We start from the raw sequence: 20764 nt of genomic DNA on the forward strand, positions 1-20764 counted from the left end.
TCATATTATCTAATGAAATGGATAATAATTCTGAATATTATTACCTGGAGAGCACCATAGGAAATTAATATTTGTTATTAACCTCAACAAAAGGTTAAAAGCTAAAACTTAACAGATAAATTTACTTTTGGTCTGGATGTACAGATAATTCTTGTTGGAGCTATACACACCAATCTAAAAAAAAAAATCAATTGACGTACAAATTTTCTTTTCATGTATTCCTTCTCATAGTGTCCCAACATTCTCTCTTTTTGATCATCCTAGTTTCTTTCTACTGTTCTTTTTGATCATGAAAGAACATAAACATTTCCCTTAAGAGAGCAAAGCAAATACCGTATTCTTATCTACCATGGATTGTTAATTAGGCTCAATTGTCATATTCTTTTTCTGTTTTCCTTTTCTAATATGCAACTAAATGGAGAAATTGAAGCAATTCCATATACTGGGAGGAAGCTGGATATTTAAATTCTCTTTCCTCCATAATTTGCAAATTTGGGCATGCCATATAACTTCTCGTTTTCATTTATTTCATCTCAAAATGAAATGTTTTTATTTATCTCATCTAAAAATAAGATGAAGGAGGAATGTGAGATTATATCTTATTAGCATTTACCAAAGGCACAGGGCAAAATCCATGATTCTATTAAATAGATAGGCAGCCATTTCTAACTGAGTAAAAAAGTTCACTGATATAGACTTGCTATGTTTTGTTCATGCACAATTCAGTTAGGTATTTAATAATTGTCCTCAAATCTATTTTTAATGAAAGGTAAATAAGTATTTAAAATAGCTGTATTAAATAGAAACATCACATTAGAGAGCCACCTCCATGACTTATGCTCTCTACAATTTAATTTTAAATCAAGAGATCTTCATCTCCAAATTAGAATGAAGTCCAAAGATTTGCCTCCTCATTCTCCAGGTCTAAAACACAGTTTCTCAGATAAGAATTAAAAGAAAGGATATGAAGGAGATATTTAATAAAATTTATCCTTAACTTTGTAGATTTTAAATCTCATTTTAAATAGGAAGGATATCTATGTCACCAAGGTTTTATCTCTCCAAAATCCTATCTTTTCTTTGCAGAATGCATTGAAAATAAATTATTTTCCCTTGCCTAGATGAAAATCAGGCACCTAAAAAGTTGATATAGCACCACCATACTTCCCCTCCAACCCCCTGATTCATCTCTGGCTATTACTCCTTGACAGCAGGTAACAATGTAATTCTCAATCTAGTTCCCTGATTTTTTTTCTCACTTGTGTTTCTTGTGTCTTGGGCTGGGACATCCCCTGGGCCCATGACAGTTTCATACCCAGTCTTATCTCCATTTCCAAGGCCTGCAGGAGATTTCAGTGATTCAGGGTGGGGTAGGATATTTTCCATCAGACTTTTACAAACTCTCACTTGTAACAATCACATCAGCTTGTTACATCAGCTTATTTTCATAAGACATGCTTCAATGCCCAACTGTATTATTGCAAAGCACAAGATGAATTTCAGAAAACCTTCTTTAGTTCTCTAAGAAATGAAACTTTATTTCTTTTCCAGGACATACAGAAAATGATCTCACATTTTGTTTCCATTGCTTCCCAGCAATGACTACAACAGTTTAATTAATTTCTCATGTAACTTTAAAATGTAACAATGTCTAATCAGTCCCAATTGTCTGTTTTGCCTCAGGGGGATCAGCCAGGATTGAAAGGACATAGTCACAGGTGATGTCCTCATCTACAATCCTCTCTCTGGCGTCAGCCACCCCATGCATACATACTGCTGATTTAGAGTAATATAAAGATTTTCTCCAACAGCTTGTGCCCTTCTTTTTCCTCTTCTTCTTATTTTATTTTATTTCGTTTTTTTGTCTTCAGCAGGAAGAAATGAACTTTGTTGTTTTATGGCTAATTATAGTAGGTGAATGGATTCAGTAATTTCATCTCCTCTAAAGGCAAATGAAAAGGGCATGATCTAAATAATCAAATATTATTAATTTCATCATTAGTAGTAATAAGATGAAAAAAAACACATCATTTCTTCATGTTCCAAATTGCATTTCTCCTTGACTTGGACTAGTCTACAAATTCAAGCATTTTGCTTTAAAATTGGAGCAATCACTTAGATCACGGAGTAGCAATCAGCATCCCAAAGTTCTTAAAAGGTTAGAATTGAATCAAATAAAACCTAGTTTTTCTAATATGTCATAGAAATATATGTAAAATACTCTACTTGTATCCAAATACTATTGGATGTGTATAGATCAAATGAAGTATAATAGAATCCCATGTGAAAAAACGTTAGGTTTCCTTGATTATGATTAACAATGTGATTGATATGTATGACTACGTAGCTAATGTGACCTTATGCTACATTTAATAGAAGCAGATTGACCAGAAGGAAGGAACTGATAGTCCAACTGCTATTAAACTTCTGAGGAATTTTCTCTCACTCTGGAGCCACATTCTATCTAAGTGATCAAAATGATGAGGTGACTTTAAATAAACTAATCAAATATTTTAAAAACTGTTAGAAAAAAAACATAGGGGTGAGAATGGGGTAGAAGGAATATTTTAGTTTATTTGAAGGAGAGTTCATTGAGAGGTGAACAAGTTTTATTCTTATCCTGCTATCACACATTTCTCACAATAAAATTTTAATTTAATTCAGTTCATGTTTATTGAGTGCCTATCATATTCCTGGCAAGAGAAAGAGGTTTAGAATGAGAAATGGATACCAGTTCTACATATTTCGTTCACTGTTAGGTGGTCCCCGGCAAGTATTGAACATTTTTGGTAGCATTATTCTCTACTGTAAAGTGGGGAAGATAAGATATTCCGCTCCCCCCCCACCATGCAGGATTATGCCAAATGTTAAGTTAGATAATGATGGACTTGTGCTGAGTGGAGGCCAGCTCAGAGCAAGCACCTGATACATTTTTGTGAATAGTGTTAGTATTAGCAATGATTTATTAGGTCCCCAGTGGAATGACCTATCACCAAAGTGTTAAAATTTCTATTATATTTCTATTCAAATAAGCAATAACCTTTTTGTTTCTCACACTCCTTACTAGCTTTTCTGAAACATTTTTTTGGTCCATAGATTCCTTGGAAATTCTGATAAAAGCTGTGAGTCCCATCTCCATATCTGTGCATGCAAAAACAAGTGTAAACACCTGTACAAAATGTTAAATATTTCAGGGGACTGACTGGCCCATTATAATTCTTCCCGTAGTTTATGTCTTCTATGAATAAAAATCAAATTAAATTGGTAAAATGAGAAATCTCACACAGAAGGGCAAGGAATGCCCTTTCATTGAGAGAAGTATTTGTGAATCACGTCTGTTGGGAATGTTGCTAATATTGTAGTTTCTATCTTTAGTAATCATGTGATAAGAGCAAAAGACAAGGGAATGGAGATGTTACCTGAAACCAAATGAGAAAAGAAGAGTTCAGCAAGCAATATCCAAAGGATTTGCTATGTACTCACTTGATGTGGGATGGAAAATGAGTGCAAGGTTATGACATTTAGCAAATCTGTTTCCAGCATTACTTTGGGATCAATATCAGAGTTTATATCTACACTATAGAACACATCCTCTTCACCAGTTTTCTAAACCTTTACAAACTCTTGGTCCCTTTTTATAAGTATAAAAATATTAAGCTCTCATTTAATGTAATTTGAAATAGCAAAATAAGTAAATATTTGAATAAACATCAAAGTACTGGCAACTTTGAAAACATTTTGAAATTAAACTGGCTCCCAAGATTCTAATATGCCTCTCCCATGCTAATACCCCTTTTGGCTTGCCCTCATGAACTCCAAAACTTGTGTATACCTAAAATTTTTTTTATGCTTCTGACCCATAGGGAAGCAAAAATAAATAGAGAATTAAAGCTGTTATTAAAATTATTTTAACTCAAAAAAAATTTTTTTTTTTTTGTCTTTGTTAATGTGCCTAATGGCTTTGCCTAACACTCCTCTCTCTGTCTTTTAACAGATCCTGGTCCCTGATCCCAGGGGTAGCAATGTGACCCCAAGTAGGGAGACAGATTCATAAGCCATAACGTGGCTTCAAGAGATTGGCCCAGGGGTGGGCATGATAATCAAACACAAGGCAATTGGAATTGCTCCCTTGGATTTTTAACAGGAACTAATGTGTCTGTGTGTTGGAGTTGGGGGGTGGGGGTGAGGTGGATCATATACATTGTAGGGGATGGCAGAATAACTTTTTTTAATGGTCATTGAGTTGTAAGCGTATAATCCCAGAATGTATTCCTCCATCATGTAGAGAAAGAAGCTGCATACAGAGACAAGCAGAGATGAGAGATAGCGGAGAATATGCTGAGAATGTCAAGTTTCAGTGTGCTAGAGATGCCCTGATGCCTATAGTTCTTCCTTCAATTCTGTTAACTATCATAGTGTCCTCTCAATACATTTTCTTTTTGCTTAAGCTGGATTGAATTGGTTTCCAAACACTTGCAATTAAACCAGCTACTACAATTACTAAGAATTTCAGGGTTTTTTTTCTTCTTAAGAATCAGGGTAACTGCTGGATTTCTGTTATACTTTTCTGTTTGTGGTCTCTCTCAACATCTTCCTTCGTTCTCACACTACTTTTTAAAAATTATCCTTTACCTTATGTATAAATTGAAAAAATTCTGTAAGACAATAATTAGCATTTAGAGAAATGTGTGATTCTACTATTTTTCTAATATAAATATAAGATCTTGGGTATATATATTTTCTGGAAACGTATTCAAATGACTTATATTATCTCCTTATGTATTCAACTTCATTTTAATGTCCTAGAACTTCAGATTTAATATATAAAACTAACAACTCGAAGCTTTAAATTGACTTAATTTTAAAAGTTGGGTAAACAGTATTTGTAAAGAAAATTCTGTGAAGAGAAAAATGTGGAAAACTGCTCGAAATATATTTTCTTATAGATAATTACATTTGAAGAGCAAAGTACAATATGAAAGTTTGACTTTACAGTAGTGGATATAGTTCTTCTTTATATTCAATTATTACTTAACAGAAAATGGTTAAATTGGTTTCAACTTAGGGTAATAAGCAACCTTCATTTTAGTGGAGTGCTTTTCACATACAAATCAAGAAGCTTGAGATGAGGATGATAATGCTGATGTTTTCGATTTGAACCTCACGAGGCATAGTTCTCAATTAAAGCAACTTAGAAATTGAGAAATACAATCTGTAGAAATATAGCAACTCGATGCCACCAATTTTTTTCTCAATACATAGTAACCATTTTTTTTTTGTTTTTGCCTACTCAGCATCTCTCGCCTCTCTGGTAACAGCATTCCAAAAGACAACTCACACACACTCAGGCAATACGGTTTAGGAGGAGCTCTATCTTGCACTGTTCTAGAGATTCACCCTCCCAAACAAACCCCTGAACTAATTGCTTCAGCCACAGGGATTGGTTGAAAGATGATCCAAATTCATTCAATCAGAGGGATTCACAAGGCTTGAGGGGAGCCATCAGGAGGCCATCCTCTCTTTTGCGCTAGACTTGAACCTGGGTGTACTTAAGCCTGGAACAACTGGCAACCGTTTTGCAACAAGAAGCCTTAGAATGAAACCAACAGAGAGGAAATTGATAACTGAGAAATGAAAAAAAGACTCAGTCCTAGTGACTTAATTTGAACCCTTGAGTCAAGCTGCATTTCAAGACAGTTCTGAGGCAATAAATTCCTTTTATTTATCCAGTTTGGGTGTGTCCTCTGTCAGATAACAATAAAAGAGCCTCTATAAAATACAGCTGGAGGTGAGTTCTTAACACTTCATTTTATAGATGTTTACCTGATTCTTCTTTCCTATTAAATGGAAGCATATATTACAAATGGAAGTATTTCCATATACATGGAAGCATAAATGAGCCTGTATTATTTCATGGTCAACATTCAATATAGTAAACTAAAAGGAGAGTTTTTGTAAACTTTTGAAGATAATCTGTATGATGCACAGGTATCTATCTAGTATTTGCTCAACACTTTATTAAAAAATATAAAAGGGTTAAAGCATGATGCTTGCCATTATGGAAGTTACAGTCCATCTTGGAAAAAAAGATAGATCTCAAGCAAGAGCAAGTAAAGTGCTTCTTCTGTCTTATAATGAGTCCTGTCATAATTATTCCCCACTGGGTCGGTGCCTTTATCACTCATATAAAAGTAACATTTTTCATCCACTAGGGGGCACTGAATAGCAACTGCCTAGTCAGAGTAGCACAGTTGTGAATTCAGAATCTGGAAAATGTGACTAGACAAAGGGCTAACATCCAGAGAGACAATTAGCTAGGAGAGAAAGCTTCAATATACGGAAAAGCCTGAGCTTGATATCTTCTTAAGGGATAAGTGAGAGTGGAATCTGTAGCCCCGTAGGTGACATTTGATGGGGAAAAAAACAGCAGGAATATTACTATGGTATTTTGTACATGGCCATTCTACATTTTGTCTGGAAGAAGTTGCTTTAAGTTTTTGGCATGTTTACATAATTTTGCCCTATTTCAAATGCAAGTGTGGAGTTCTTAGTTCATTGATAATTTTATTCAGAACTGAAAATGGGTGGAATTAGATGCATGTGTTCAAATCTCCAGTTTAACTGAAGTTTAATTAGTAATTAAATTTGGTTAAGAGCGTTAGTAGCTGAAAAACACTTACTAGACCTTAATTAGTAGGAATTCACCAGGCCAAGGAAAGGGAGAAAGCATTATCGGCTTATAGAATATCATGAGGCAAAAGAAATAGCAGGTTTATGAAAGTAGGAAGACCCATGTGACTCTATTTTAGAAATTATGAAGAAATTTAAGAAATGTCTGGAAAAGTAAGTAGTGATAGCAAGTGGGGAATTTTAATATCATTCTCAGGAGTTTGATCTGTTCATAACACAGGGTGTCATTGAATATCTGGCAGGATGGTGGATTTCATGGGAATCTGGCTAGGAGATGAAGGTTAACTAGACATGGGGAAAAGAACTATAAAAGTGTGTTAAGACCAGGAACCACAGGTGGTATGTGGACAAGTACGAGCCAATGGAAGAAAACGGTTGATTTGGCTGTAGCTTTCTCCTATGATGGCACTAATTTTTTTCTTGTTCTTGTTTTCTATCTTGATGAAAAAAGGAATTAGAATTTTTAGACATTTTTTTTTTTTTTTCAAAATAAATGCAACTTTCCCTCAGGATGCAAGTCAAATTGGCTCCCAGCCCCTCTCCAATCTCATCCACTGCTCCACGCCCCACCTCACTCTCTGCTCCAGCCAAGCTAAACTCTTTGTCCTTCCTTGAACATAAAAGGCATTCTCCTGGCTCAGTTTTCAAACTGTTTCCTTTGCTTGGGTTGTCCTTTATTCAGAATTCTGCATGGCTTGTTCCTTTACCTCCTTCGTTTTTAGGCAAATGTCACCTCATCTCTATGCACCACCCTATCTAAAATCCCAACTTCCTTCTCCCCCTACCCTGCTCCATTATTTTCCTTAGCACATATTACTCTCTAACATATGGAATGACTTTCTTTAGAATTTCTTTGTTGTTTTGTCCTCTAAATGCAAATTTCAAGAGGTCTGTTTTGTTGTCTTATTTTATTGGTATAAACCCAGCATTTAGAACAAAATAGAATTGTAGTGCTCAAATATATTTATATATGTCAAATGAATAGTGGTATGTTTTACAGTCCATGTAGCTGTTTATATGCTTTTCATTACTTTATTCATTTCTGTCTATAAAAGCCCCTATCACCACCACTTTGTGAATTTGGCCACAGTGGGATACAGAAAATCTCTGGACACCAGATACAACTCAACCACTCCCTCCTCCCCCACACAAACAAAACCCACCTTCTCTGGGAGAGAATATAAAGGATAAAAGGTTTTGATTCTGACTTAATGGCAGCACAGATGGAGTCTGTATTACATAGTGTTTTGTTTTTCCCCTATGTTCTTGTAAGTGGAAGGTATATGCAGCATATTATGCTAAGGCCCACACTATGGGAGATACCCAATATTCATCTGATCCTCCCCTTTTCCCTTGACCTGTTGTTACAGATGAAGAGCCCTTGATTTTAGGAAAAAGGAGACCAAGGGGAAGAATCATCACTGAAGTAGTCATGAGAATCCCGCTGGCTAGCGAATGGTTTAGGAATGGCCATGTGACCCAGGTCTGGCTAATGAGAAGGAAGTGTGAGCCTACTGAAATGGGAGTCAGAAAGTCCCTGCTTTAATGATGAAAGGATCAGATTCCATTGGCATGGTGCTTTGTATGTCATCCTTTCCCCTTTCTCATTTGTCCTGCCTGGGATGTGAAAGTGATGACTGGAGGTGCAGCAGTCACTAGGTGATGGGCATGATGAAAGCCAATGTGCTAAGACTTACAGCAGAAAATCAGCAAGATTTTGGATTCCTGATAGCATCACTCAGTACTTTCATGAACTCTGGGCAGCCTACTTCTGGATTTTTTGTTACATGAGGGGGTAAAAACACCTATTTGCATAAGGCAGTGTAATTGGGGTTTCTGTATTTCTGAATGCATTCCTAATTGATGTAGCAGTGAATAAGTGACTGAAATATGTTGATGCGGTCAGCTAGAGTTAATACAGTAGCACTAGGACACACACCTTGCTTATTTGCCATAACAAATTCTTTATGAAATACTTTTGATAGCAATGAGTTAAAGAGTTAATGGGAAATTAGGGAATTTTATATAAAATTTCAATTTATTGAAAGGGGTTAATGGCTTCATGAGGTAAAATCAAGTCAAGTGTATTCAAAGAGAGGATCTTAGATAATTATCAACAACTAATATATATTGCTTAAAATAAGGCAATATATAGGCAGAATTCTAAGTGCTTTACATTTGATACTCCATACAATTCTCATGACAATTTTATTAATTTGTATGAAGTAAAATATAAATCTATGGTCCTTAGCATTTCTTCAACTCTGCTGCATATATATATATATATATATATATATTTCAGCTTTCTCAAGGGATTCTCCAAAGTACACATTGTAAAAAATTGTGAATCAAATAATGGAGATGGTGATACATAATTAATTACACTTAAGATATGACTGTGTCAAGATAGTTTGATTAACAGGTGAGATAGGCATAAATTTACTCCAATGCTCCATTAATATGTACTTCACATATAAGCATATAAGTTTGCCGATTATCATGATCTACATTTTTCAGGTTGATAATCTCAGAGCTATTTCCTTAAGTATTACAAAAATGGAGTTTTAATAACTTGAACAGTGTGAAAAAAATCCATGACAAAAATTTAAATTTTAAGTAATGCTCTTGAATTAAAAATGATTAGATGACATCCATTTTAAAGTACAAAAGAAAAAAACAACCCACAAAACCATACACACACAAAACCCAGAAGACATTCATTTTAGCCTTCAGGATTGTATTGTATTTTTGACTGTGTCTGACTTCCATTAATATTAATCATCTATATTCAGACGAAAGAAGGAAGTGTCCTTACATATGAGCTGTTGCCATTATGTTTTCATAAGCATAGAGTAGCATAGCATTTAACAGTCCTTTAAAAATGTAGATTTCACTTCAAAAATTTAACATGAAGTTTTATTTTTCATTTTCATTTAATAAACAATACAGGTATTTTCTTACATATTATATAAATATATATGCATGTAATTTCTAAGAAATAGCACAGGCCTGCATTAAAAATCAGCAAGCAATAAGAAATGCGAATTAAAATATAGTAATAATGGAGTACAAAGGAACATACACAGCTCAAACTTGCATAATTCAGACAAAAATTATATTCTAATTTTATTGCCATCCCCCCCCCCCCAAAAAAAAAAAAAATTCAAGTTCAGCAGACAGTAGCACTTATGATCAAGGAAATATAAGTAGCACCTCTGGTCACTAAAATGATTGTCAAAATTTATTTCTCAGACGTCAACATAGAGCATTTATGATCTCGTAAAGAAAATAAAACTAATTTAATATAGGCCATGAAACTCTGTTGCATAGTTCAGTATTTGCATAGAATATCTGACTGACAAAATAAAAATGAAAACTTCAAAAGAGCATCTTTAAGATAAAGAAAATGTTACAGGTATTTTCTATATCCTACTTTGAAAATTAACCAAATAATTCCTCTAATGTACATTCAGCCTGCATCATAGAATACTGTAGTATTAATTTAATCAACTTGATCCACCAATTCATTTCAATATAATTAGGCAATTTTTCTTTGCTGGCATAGAATAATTTCCTAGGCATTAAAGCTTTTATTATTAACTAAGATAACATCCTTGTCCACAAGGAGCTCACAGTCTAGTAAGGAAGAGACGAATTTGAAATATATTCAAAACTGCAGGCAAAACATATATTCTCACAGAGGAATTCAACATTTGGTTTCAAATCTGTTATGCAGTGAAACTTAGAAACTGCAATAGAGATTTTCCTAAAACACTGTATCCATATAACACTGTAGTATAAATGAAAGTCAGTTGGTAAATCATTCAGTACTGAAACAATTTTGCTTAAAAATGATAAACTAGGAACACAGTGAACTGAATATACTTTTAAAATGATCAACAGCAAATCTGCATTATGTTTAATTAAACAAAAAATATGTATTTGTATGAAAATTCCAGTTCTTTCATTTTTGGTTACTTTTTCCCACATTTTATTTGTCAAGTGCAAAACTATTATATATATATACAATTTTCAGAAATAAAAGTTATTCCTCAAGAACAAATCACAATCACTTTAAGTACATTCATCTGAAAGAAGGCAAAAAGAAGAGGATTCTATCTTACATATTTTTTTACTTTGATGGGCATTTCGAGTTATTTTATACTTAATTTTTTGAAAAATGAAGTATGTACAGCCATGCCTTACGTCATGTAAAAACACCTGACTGGATCGTCTTATGTGTCAAGCAAAACTACCCTTTTCTTTATTTCAACTATCATGGTAGCCCTAGTTGAAAACCATGTGTGAGTATGATCATTTGTTCCATTATGATCATTAAGATAGCTGTAGAACAATCTATATTTTGATTTTTTCACTTAAAAATCACAGAAATACAGCCTTATGTACAATTTATATTTTTAAAATAATTCCACAGATTAACTTCCAAATCCAATCCCTAAAGAATTTTTAAAAAGGTGGCCAAATATAGCTATTATCAAGCAATATTTTATATCTGTCTTATTAGCAACAAGTTTTATTTATCACTTTTATCCCCAAATCTCATTTATATTAAATATTTGCCCAAATTTAATAATGGGACATGAGAAAAAAAATCTGTTGAAGGAATAAAACAAGTGAAAAAATGTTTCAAAAATTCCTCAAAAATGGGGAATTATACAGTCTAGGAAATATTTAATGAAGACACTGGTTTAAAATGATTGGAATAAAATGCTTTAAAATAAAAAGCTTAAATGAAATATCAATGATTTTAAATATTTGGAAAGACCCTGTCTTCCATCTTCAATAGAGGAGTTTCTATATCTGACTCCTATCTGATCAATGTACTATCTCATTTTTATCATCATTAGAAAAAAGGGGGCTTGTATTTAAATGATGCATTCACTACAATTGCCGAGACCTACCCACCAGTCAGAATGATATGCAGACTTAGTATATGGATGTCCATTTGCTCAATCTAAACATCACTGACTGCAGATGGCATTTAGGTTCCTATTTAAGAAAGCTTTTACTGTGACACAATAGTTCATCAAAATTTTTAGTAAGAAATATTTTTAGGGTAAATATCCTCAATGAACTAAGCAAATAAATGCTAAGTTCGGATGACTGGTTTTACACTTTTATAGGGTGAATTCTTAATAGCAATCAACCTTCCCCTTCACAAGGAATCTTTTATTTAGAAGTGACTTTTTTTTTTTTTGAAAGAAAATAAAAAGGGAAAAATCCAGAATTATTATCTATCTAAAAGTTGGGAATGCATGGTAGGTGGCCTCTCTAAGATACAAGAAGCTCTAGTTTTACTATTCCAGACAAACCTGTGTTGTTTAAGTGAAATGATCACTTAGAAAGTAAGAGTTTTTGAGAGACAACTGATCTTAAAAAAAAATTTTAACTAATCCTCAGATCCTAGATGAAGAAATATTGCAGGGCTGAACTCCAAGGTTATACAATGGCACTAATTTCTTGCATATGATTTAATAACTTAACAAACTTGCATGGTATGATCTGTGCTCTGGCATTATACTTGTAGGAAACAATTGGATGCTGCTTCTAAAATAAAATATGAACATACACACAAAAGGAATTAATGGAATATTAACACATGGATTCTATGAGCAGAATATTGGGAAGTATCTTTTTAATGACTTTGATACTGTTATAACAACATATTTTGTGCAAAGTCATTCATCTCACTTGATATCTCCAATTTACCCAAAATTATCTGCTGTGGCAATCAGGTGATTTTATAAACCAATTTTGTATTCCCAATATTCTTACTTAAAGCCTAACACATAGTGCTTGTATGCATTGAGGATTCAGAAAAGTTTGTAAAATGAATGCATTAAAAAAAGTCATTCCTAGTGAAAGGAGTACTAAAGACTTTTAAAAAGTGCACATATTCTGCATAAAATTCAGTTTCAATTTCTAGAGCAGAAAGGTAAACTTTCAATGAGTTTTTGAGACTTTACTCTATCCCAGATTTTTGTAGAATCAGATTATATTCCTCATAAATATCAGTAAGTTTGGAATATACTTTACTAAATGTGGTTTAGAAGTGTATTTCATATGTTTTTCTATACCAATAATGTGTACAATTTGCCTACTCAATATGTATTGCACATGTACTTAATATGTAGTATGAAATTATGTTAGTCTCATTATTTTTTCCTCTGGAAACTAAGAAAGCTAAGAATTTTTTACCTTTCTTATTCCATTTAATTAGCAAGGACATATAAGATGAGAAGTATATCCCAGTTGTTAGTTCTGAAAATATCTCTGAGACAGTTATAAAGCACAGGCAAACATTCTCCAAATTAAGGTTCAGACATGATTTTATATAATTCAATTTGGAGAACTGTACTCATTTTGTATAAAAGGTTTTATATAAGTAGGTTTGGAATATGCATTTCCAGAAAATATGTTATTCCCTTTATGAAGTTCACCATTGTAAGCAGAATGGTTCATGTAGTGCAATGGAGAAAAAAGTGGATTAGGAGTCAAAAGACCTGGGTTCTACTTCCAACCCTGCATTTACTCAGAGGATAGGTATACATAATGCCCTTACCCTCTTTAAACTTACTATGCAAATACATGATACTTAACAAACTTAACTTACAGGGTTGGGAAGATAAAATTAATTAATTAAATAGTTTTGATATGTAAAAATATCAGAAACAAATACTATATGAATCAATATACAATTACATCGAATTTCAAGAAAATAAACATTTTACTTCACATGCCCTTTCTCACTAAATCAAGAAATATTCATACTTTAGTTAGAAATACAAAGTGGGTGGTATAAAACAAAGTTCATTGAATAGCATATCAGAAACTTATACTCTACCTCAACGTACAAGCTATATAAATGTGGGCTTAACTTAAAAAAATTTTAGATGCATATGAAAAAAAAAAAACAGAACAAAAGGCTTACAGCAAGAATATGTTTTAAAATTCTACTCTGAAAGTCATGAAATATTCCCATTTTTTTGTTCACCTGAACAGAATTTTTACCAACATGTCTTAATAGAATGGTGAATACCAGTGTTTCCAGAGTTCTCTTGCTTATTTTTCCATATTTGAATTTAAAAGCAAAGATACATGAAGGAAAAAAATGTAGAAATGATAATGAATAGATGATCACTGAAAATTTACCTACTGAAATCACCTGAGCATTACTCACCTTATTAATAAACATATATGGACACTGAAAAATATGGAGATCACCTAAATAGGGGAAGTGTAACTAAACCCTCCAAAGAAACAAAAATTCTAAAATAGTCCATAATTAAATGAAAAATGCTAAAGAAATTGACTTAAACATTATAAAAAATCAAGGAAAAGAACTTCAAAAAATAATTCCAGGAAAGAAAAATAAGAGAGAAGGTATAGCAGCAGCAGATTGGGATGGGAGAACTAATTTGGTCTAAAAAATTTCCATATGCTGCATTAAAGTAAAAATTATTTCTGCAATATTCACTTTCTCTTAAAAGATTTTTAAAATAATTATTCTTGATACTACAGAAATTCTTTAATGAACAGCATCTCAGTGAAATAAAATGAAGAAAAAGCATTAGGGGAAAGAAGAGTAAAAGAAACCAGATCATAAAACCTTGCAAAGAGCTAAAATATATAGAGTGTATAAACAACTGAAAGCAAAAAGGAGAAAATCATAATTATAAAAAATGATTTGAGCTAAGCAAATTATTCATTTTTTAAATTGTATCACACAAATTTTATGATTTTGATTATGCAAAAATTGTAACTAACACCTGAAAATGGGACCATTCAGCTTTTAAGTGCATTTCTCAAACATGAGATCATTTACTTGGATATGTATAAATCAAAATTGAAAAAAGGTGAGTAAAGTCAAGATCATAATTTTAGTGATCTCAATAATGTTGATGCCATTTGGCATTGTGAGCTATTACAGTATGGAATCTGCTTTGTGGGCTGTATTGGAAATGTTACAGCCTGGAAAGAGCCTAAAGGATATGTAATCATGCTATGCTGTGATTGTCAGCTTTGTTTCCCAAAGGTGCCAGGCACTTCAATAGTAATTACTAAGGATGAGAAGGTGAGTTTTTCTAGATTCTTTAAAATCACATTCAATGATATATTTATCATGCATAAAGAAGACTCATGTTAACACATAATCTTATAGAATGTAAGCATCTCCTTTACCCAGGAATCCTCAAGCCTATAATCACAGGAGTTCCCTTATTTGTGATGATGAGTGGCCATGACTAAGTGTACCCTGTTGGCTCCAGAAATATGATCAATACTATAGATAACAAATAAATAAGACCAGATGCAGCATGGGTGCCTTTGTGAAGGATGCAGTACTTCGGAAGAGCATCATCTGAAGTAGAGGTAAGGAGAACAATATTCTAAAGACTTCAAAAATCTAGGAGAGGATGAAAGCAATGGCATTTGTCTCTATAGGACAAGTGGACAGAAAGGAGAATGACAATTCAGAAGTTCAGGAAAACTTGAAAAATGAGTAACAGGGTAAGGGCCAGTTGTATTAAATAATGAAAATGAATATAATACTGTGCAGATGAACCAAATCATTTACATCTCATAACCATTTCTTTGGTAGCTTGTGATAATGTTGTAAATGGAGATAATCATTAAAATTCTAAATATAATGTTTCATCATAAGTACTTTTTACTTTCTGAGTCTGGAAAAACAATAACCAATATGGGAATGACTTATTCATAAAAAATATTTTATTTTTAAATCTAACCTCTGGGAAATACATTATGCTTGAGTCATATAAATGTATCTATTTTTATCAGAAAAAAATCACATTAAAAGAATTATGGCTATTATGTAATCATCACCATTATTTGGGATAATTTGCATTGGATAGAAAAGCAGACAATTTAAAAGTTTATATTCAGGTTATAGCAAATACAGACTACAGTAAACAATAAAGAAATCAATTATACAAATTGTAGTTAAACTTACTGGTTTACCATACAGTCAATTTTGTTGCATCTGTGTTTATCTGCCTTCATTTCTATCTATAGCTTCTATTGGGAGGCAGCATGGTAGTGAACACCCTATAGGCTCTTTCTGCTTTTAGATAAAGTCTGAATTTTAGTTCTGGTTCTGTCATATACTAGCCTTCAATTTTGGAGAATTTATAATTTGCTGAACTTCTTTGTATGTCTGTTTTTTGTTTTACTCATCCGTAATATCAGGCTAATGACCTCTACCCATGGTTTTGGCTTGAATATTAAAAGGCATATGTAGGTAGAATGTACAATACATAAATATTAGTTCCCTTCCCATTTTGCATCCTATCGATTAAATTGAAAGGAGCATGATTTTTAAATTTTGCTTTATTAGAAGTCTGCTACATTACATATATAAGAGGGTTGTGTAAAGGATGGAAATAAGTTTCAACTAACTGATCAAGATCTCCATGTATTTATATCACATATATAAGCACTTATATTCATATCATACATCTCTGGTACTTTTTCCTAACTGTTATTGTGTGCAGAGAAGGATGAGTACAAAACATCTAGATTTTTAAAGTGCACAATCCAACATATCAAACCTAATTATTTCACTTATTTCCTGGTGTCCAGGTGAGGCCCACAGGCCCATGAGCTAAGGTGGTTGGGACTTGAAACTAAAGAATTACATAAATTCACATACGCAGAAAACATTGTCATCCAATGTGAAGTACATTGGAGCCTGAGCCACTATCTCTTAAATGTGTGCTGGTTGGACTCAAAAAGGATTGGGAAGAAGAGTGGGGATAGGTCAGCACAAGTCCATATCTGGTGTCCTACTCATAAAATAATAAGGCATATTTAAGGTTAAATAGAGAAAAATATGGGTTGCTCAGTTATTAGAATTCAGAAACTTAAGGTTATTGACTTAAACTTTATAAAATAGCTGGGAATAATAAATTATTTTGATACCCTGGACTATGATAATTCTCCTTCTGCACAATTTTACCATGGGGGAATGGGGTTTAGCAGGGATTTTAGTGGTGTGTGCTGACATTGCTTCATGCTGTCTTGAACAACTAAAACCTGTAATTTTCCAGGGGAAGAATTATGTTCAGCACTAATTGTTGCAGACACAGAAGCCAAATATATTTCCTCCTCCATTTATGTGACTATATTATAATGAATGTTTTGGCTGATATTCTTTTCTCAATCTCTGAAAAATTCTGTTAAAGCAACACTTATTCTAGCACAGTCAAGGGGAGGAGGGAAGAAGGAAGAGTGAGGGAGAAAGAGAGATTGAGTCAGAAAAAAAAAAAAAAACTACACAAGTGGAATTAACTAATCTTACCCCAGGGAACAATTTTGAAACCTTTATTTTAACTTACGTCACTGTTTGAATTGTGTTTTGATTTAATTTCAAACATTTATATGTGGGAATTAATAGGTGTGCACGTTTGCAACGTTGGGCAGTGCTGCTTCCAGCTGTCACTGTATACTTCTTACGTGCTTCAAGTGTGCAATTTTACTTCCCTTCTTTTTATAACAATTTAATATATTCAGTGTTAGAAATGAAGAGTTAATGAAAACATCCAAGGAGCAACAAAATAAATGAGTTGGTTTTGACTTAACAAGAAACTCGTCAGTTTTATCGCTCCTCCCATGGAGAGGGAAAAGGAAGAGGGAAGGTCCTGGCTGCTGGAATATTCCCACCAGCCTGTCTTTTACCAGCTGGTGAGAAAAAGGACTATAGCTCAGAACTAAAGCCTTGTGATCATTGCTTTACTATTTATTTTCCTCTTGGGTCTGATATCTGTATTAATTTAAATGTGTATCTTCAGAGAATTCAAGATTTTTTTTGAAATGTTTAAAGTTAGAGAGGTACTACACAATTTATGGTGTTGCATGTCTTATGACAAGTCAAAGTTGAATACAAAAGTTCTAACAATATGAAAATAATTTAAGAATCAAGATCAGAAGAAACTAAATATAGAAGTCATATACACCCCATGTTTTCCCTGATTTATTAACCTATACTATTGGCACATGTTGTTTACTTAATATTTGAAAAATACAATCGCCTCACATGCAAAAAAGTGAATGTTAAACAAAATATGGAATTTCATATGGCTTCCTAAATATGAATCACTTGCTTCAACAGTGCATAAGTGTTTTATGAATCAGCTCCTTAATGCTATTAAAAAACCTTGTATCCAGGTGCCTTCTTAAAGGAAATAAGAATAACACCTGTCTCTACTGCAATAAAAACTGAAAGGCAAATTGCTTTGACATCTTAAGAGTAACATCACTTCGATAATCAACACTAAATGCCTTTTATTAAACAAAATCTTTTTTAAACTTCAGATCTGTGATGTAAATATTTATAACTTTAGCCACAATGCATTTTCTTTCTTGTTTACACGTACTTTTTCACTTAAAATAGTATTTATGGCTTTAAAAGCACATAACTAGCATATACTTCTGTATTCAAGAGTGACTGAGATTCCCAGACATTTTAATAGTTATGAAAATGAGAAACTGCTAATTTAATCTGGGCAGCAATATTGCAAGCTTCTTGTCATCGTGTTACAAGCTATATATAAATTTCCAAATCCCAGGATGTAAAAGTCTTCTTTAACCATCCCTCAGTCCAGTTAGGTTCGTAGCCAGCAGTAAGCCTAATCAGAAGATGGCAGGGTTTTCAGATGCTGACCTTCCTATAATATGAGGCATTTTCAGTGACTGAGGTAAAAGATCTGTTTGTGGTTTTTGATTTTGGCTTTTGCATTTTCTGGAGGGAGGAAGCTGAGAGAGATTACGACGATCATTAAAACCACATCCCATTCCTAGCTTTACTTCGATTAGTCATAACAGTAACCCTCTGATCACCTCTATGTTGGGGAAAGATTAGAATTTGGCCTATTTGTATGCTTGTCAACAGAATTCCAGTTTATTCTACTATGTTTCAGTACGACAGTGAGTATGGATTGAGGCCTGGTTAAAAAAAAATCCCCAGTTATTACTTTCTGGATTACAAACCAAAATCATTTTAAAATCGATGGACATAACTCATTGCTAAAAAAGCATTTAGACTTTCAATTTGATTTACATATTAGGTAAGAACTCTGAAAATCGTCTGAGGGTTCTATTTTCTAGCTCTAGGTACTAATGCCCCCCAAAACAAAATCACGAGCATGGATGAATCATGTTTAACTATGCTCAAAAATAATGGTTTATAATGGAGGTTTTCTTTTCCCTTTTCTTCACCAAACTTGTTTTATATACACACTTTATTTATAGCAGGTTAGGTGCATTTTTGATTTAAGGCTGCCCTAATTTTCAATCCATATTCTTATCTTTAAAAATCCATATTGTAAAGATATATGCAGTTAGAATAAATTTCTACCAGAAATTTATCACAGAATAAATTACTATGATAGTATTCTTTTTGAACACATTTGTCTTTTGTTCTCCAGATAGGCCGTGTGTGTATATATGTATGTGACTGTGTGTATGTGTGAGGGGAGGATTCATTTTCATAGTTTAATATCAAATAAAAGTGAAATATGGAGAGGATCATTTTATGAGATTAAACATACTTCTTCTAACCACTTAAACCAGGGATTTGGGATTCAGATCTCCACATATGATCAAGATTACCAGTCACTGGAAGACTTCTAAAAATTAGTATGTTAACAGCCAGTACATCCAGAGCCATATATATGGAAGTAAATTCAGTGCATGGAGTTTTTATACTCACAATCTCCAAATTTAACCGCCCAATAAAACAGGTTTTTAAATAATAAATTAATTTAAAATTTACCATTGAGGAAAATCTCATCTCTATACTTAATTGTGACTCCTCATGTCAGCTAAAAACCTAATATTTTGAAAAAATATCCTCTTAAGAAAAGTCATAAACACTGAAATGAAAGGTGAGATTCTTGTTAAATATTAGTTTCCCTTTCTGAGGGAGTATCCTGTGCTGTTGGAATTTTGACATCAACATCAGTTTTCGATTTGTTCAAGGGTTCAGATTCTTTGGAGTCAGGGTTATGCATGTTCTTCTTCTTTGCTTCTTCCAACTTCTTTTCTTTGTCAAGCAATCTATAGTTTATCGCATTGCCAATGAGCAACCACACGCTTGATATGACCACAATAGCTCCACAGGCTATATACATGTATTTATATTGTCCGGTTTTATCCACCAATTTACCTAAGAGACAAAAGAACATCTTTGAGATGGCATAATAAAACAGCCATAAAATGATGCAATTTTCAAATAAATTTTTCTCAGATGCAATGTATAACTATTTCATATTTAAATTAATATCAAATGAGACTGTAACAAAGGAAAATTATTCTATATATGCACAGTAAAAGCATGCATAGGAACTTAAACAGAGTTGTATTACCAGTAGATTAAATTTACTGGAAGTTATTTCCCCCAATAAAAAGGTATAAACAAGATAAATTAGGTATATAAGCATTTGTATGTGTATCCATAAATACATACATGTGTGAAGTCTGTTTTTAAATCTATATATGTAGATAGATATATTTATCTATATTTACAGCATACACACTGAGATTGCTTCAACCTTTCTGTGCCTCCTTTTCTCTTGAATAAAAAGGGGAAAATGACATTCTTTAGGAAAGACCCAGAAGCATTTATAAGTGGCTAATATTAGGAAATGCTTTCTCTATGGCTCATATGAGGCCAAGCACGTCATCTGTAATATCTCATTTAATTCTTACAAGAGTATTATGAAGTAATTTGGCCTTGGTTACATACCCGGTGAATGAGAGAATCTGAATTTTCCATTCCAAGTTTGTCTGAATATCATATTCTTAACTACTCTGCAAAATGGCCTCATCCAACTTCTTGCTCAAGTGCCATATCACTTTTTGGGCTAATCACATTGCTTTGTATTCTGAAGGTTTACTGATTTTTTTTCTTAACTTTCCTGTTTATATTTACTTTAGCTTCTTCCCACAGACATCTAATTCTTGACAATAATTCTTAACAACAAAATGTAGTGTACACAAATAAAATCTATATTATTTATCATATGCATTCCAGATG

The 20764-nt window shown here is 33.0% G+C and overlaps 1 protein-coding gene across 7 annotated transcripts in view; it reads right to left on the reverse strand.

The window, feature by feature from the left end:
* Nucleotides 1–9588: 9588 nt before the first annotated feature.
* Nucleotides 9589–20764, reverse strand: part of SLC16A7 (solute carrier family 16 member 7) — a 219224-nt gene continuing 208048 nt past the window's right edge. For all 7 annotated transcript variants that reach the window (XM_037848350.1, XM_037848352.1, XM_037848356.1 and 4 more), the window contains one exon: nucleotides 9589–19894. In XM_037848350.1, coding sequence (XP_037704278.1) covers nucleotides 19626–19894 — 269 coding nt within the window. In that variant the 3' untranslated portion in view covers nucleotides 9589–19625. The remainder of the gene's footprint in view (nucleotides 19895–20764) is intronic.

This window comes from Choloepus didactylus, chromosome 8 (assembly GCF_015220235.1).
Source record: "Choloepus didactylus isolate mChoDid1 chromosome 8, mChoDid1.pri, whole genome shotgun sequence".
NCBI lineage: Eukaryota > Metazoa > Chordata > Mammalia > Pilosa > Megalonychidae > Choloepus > Choloepus didactylus.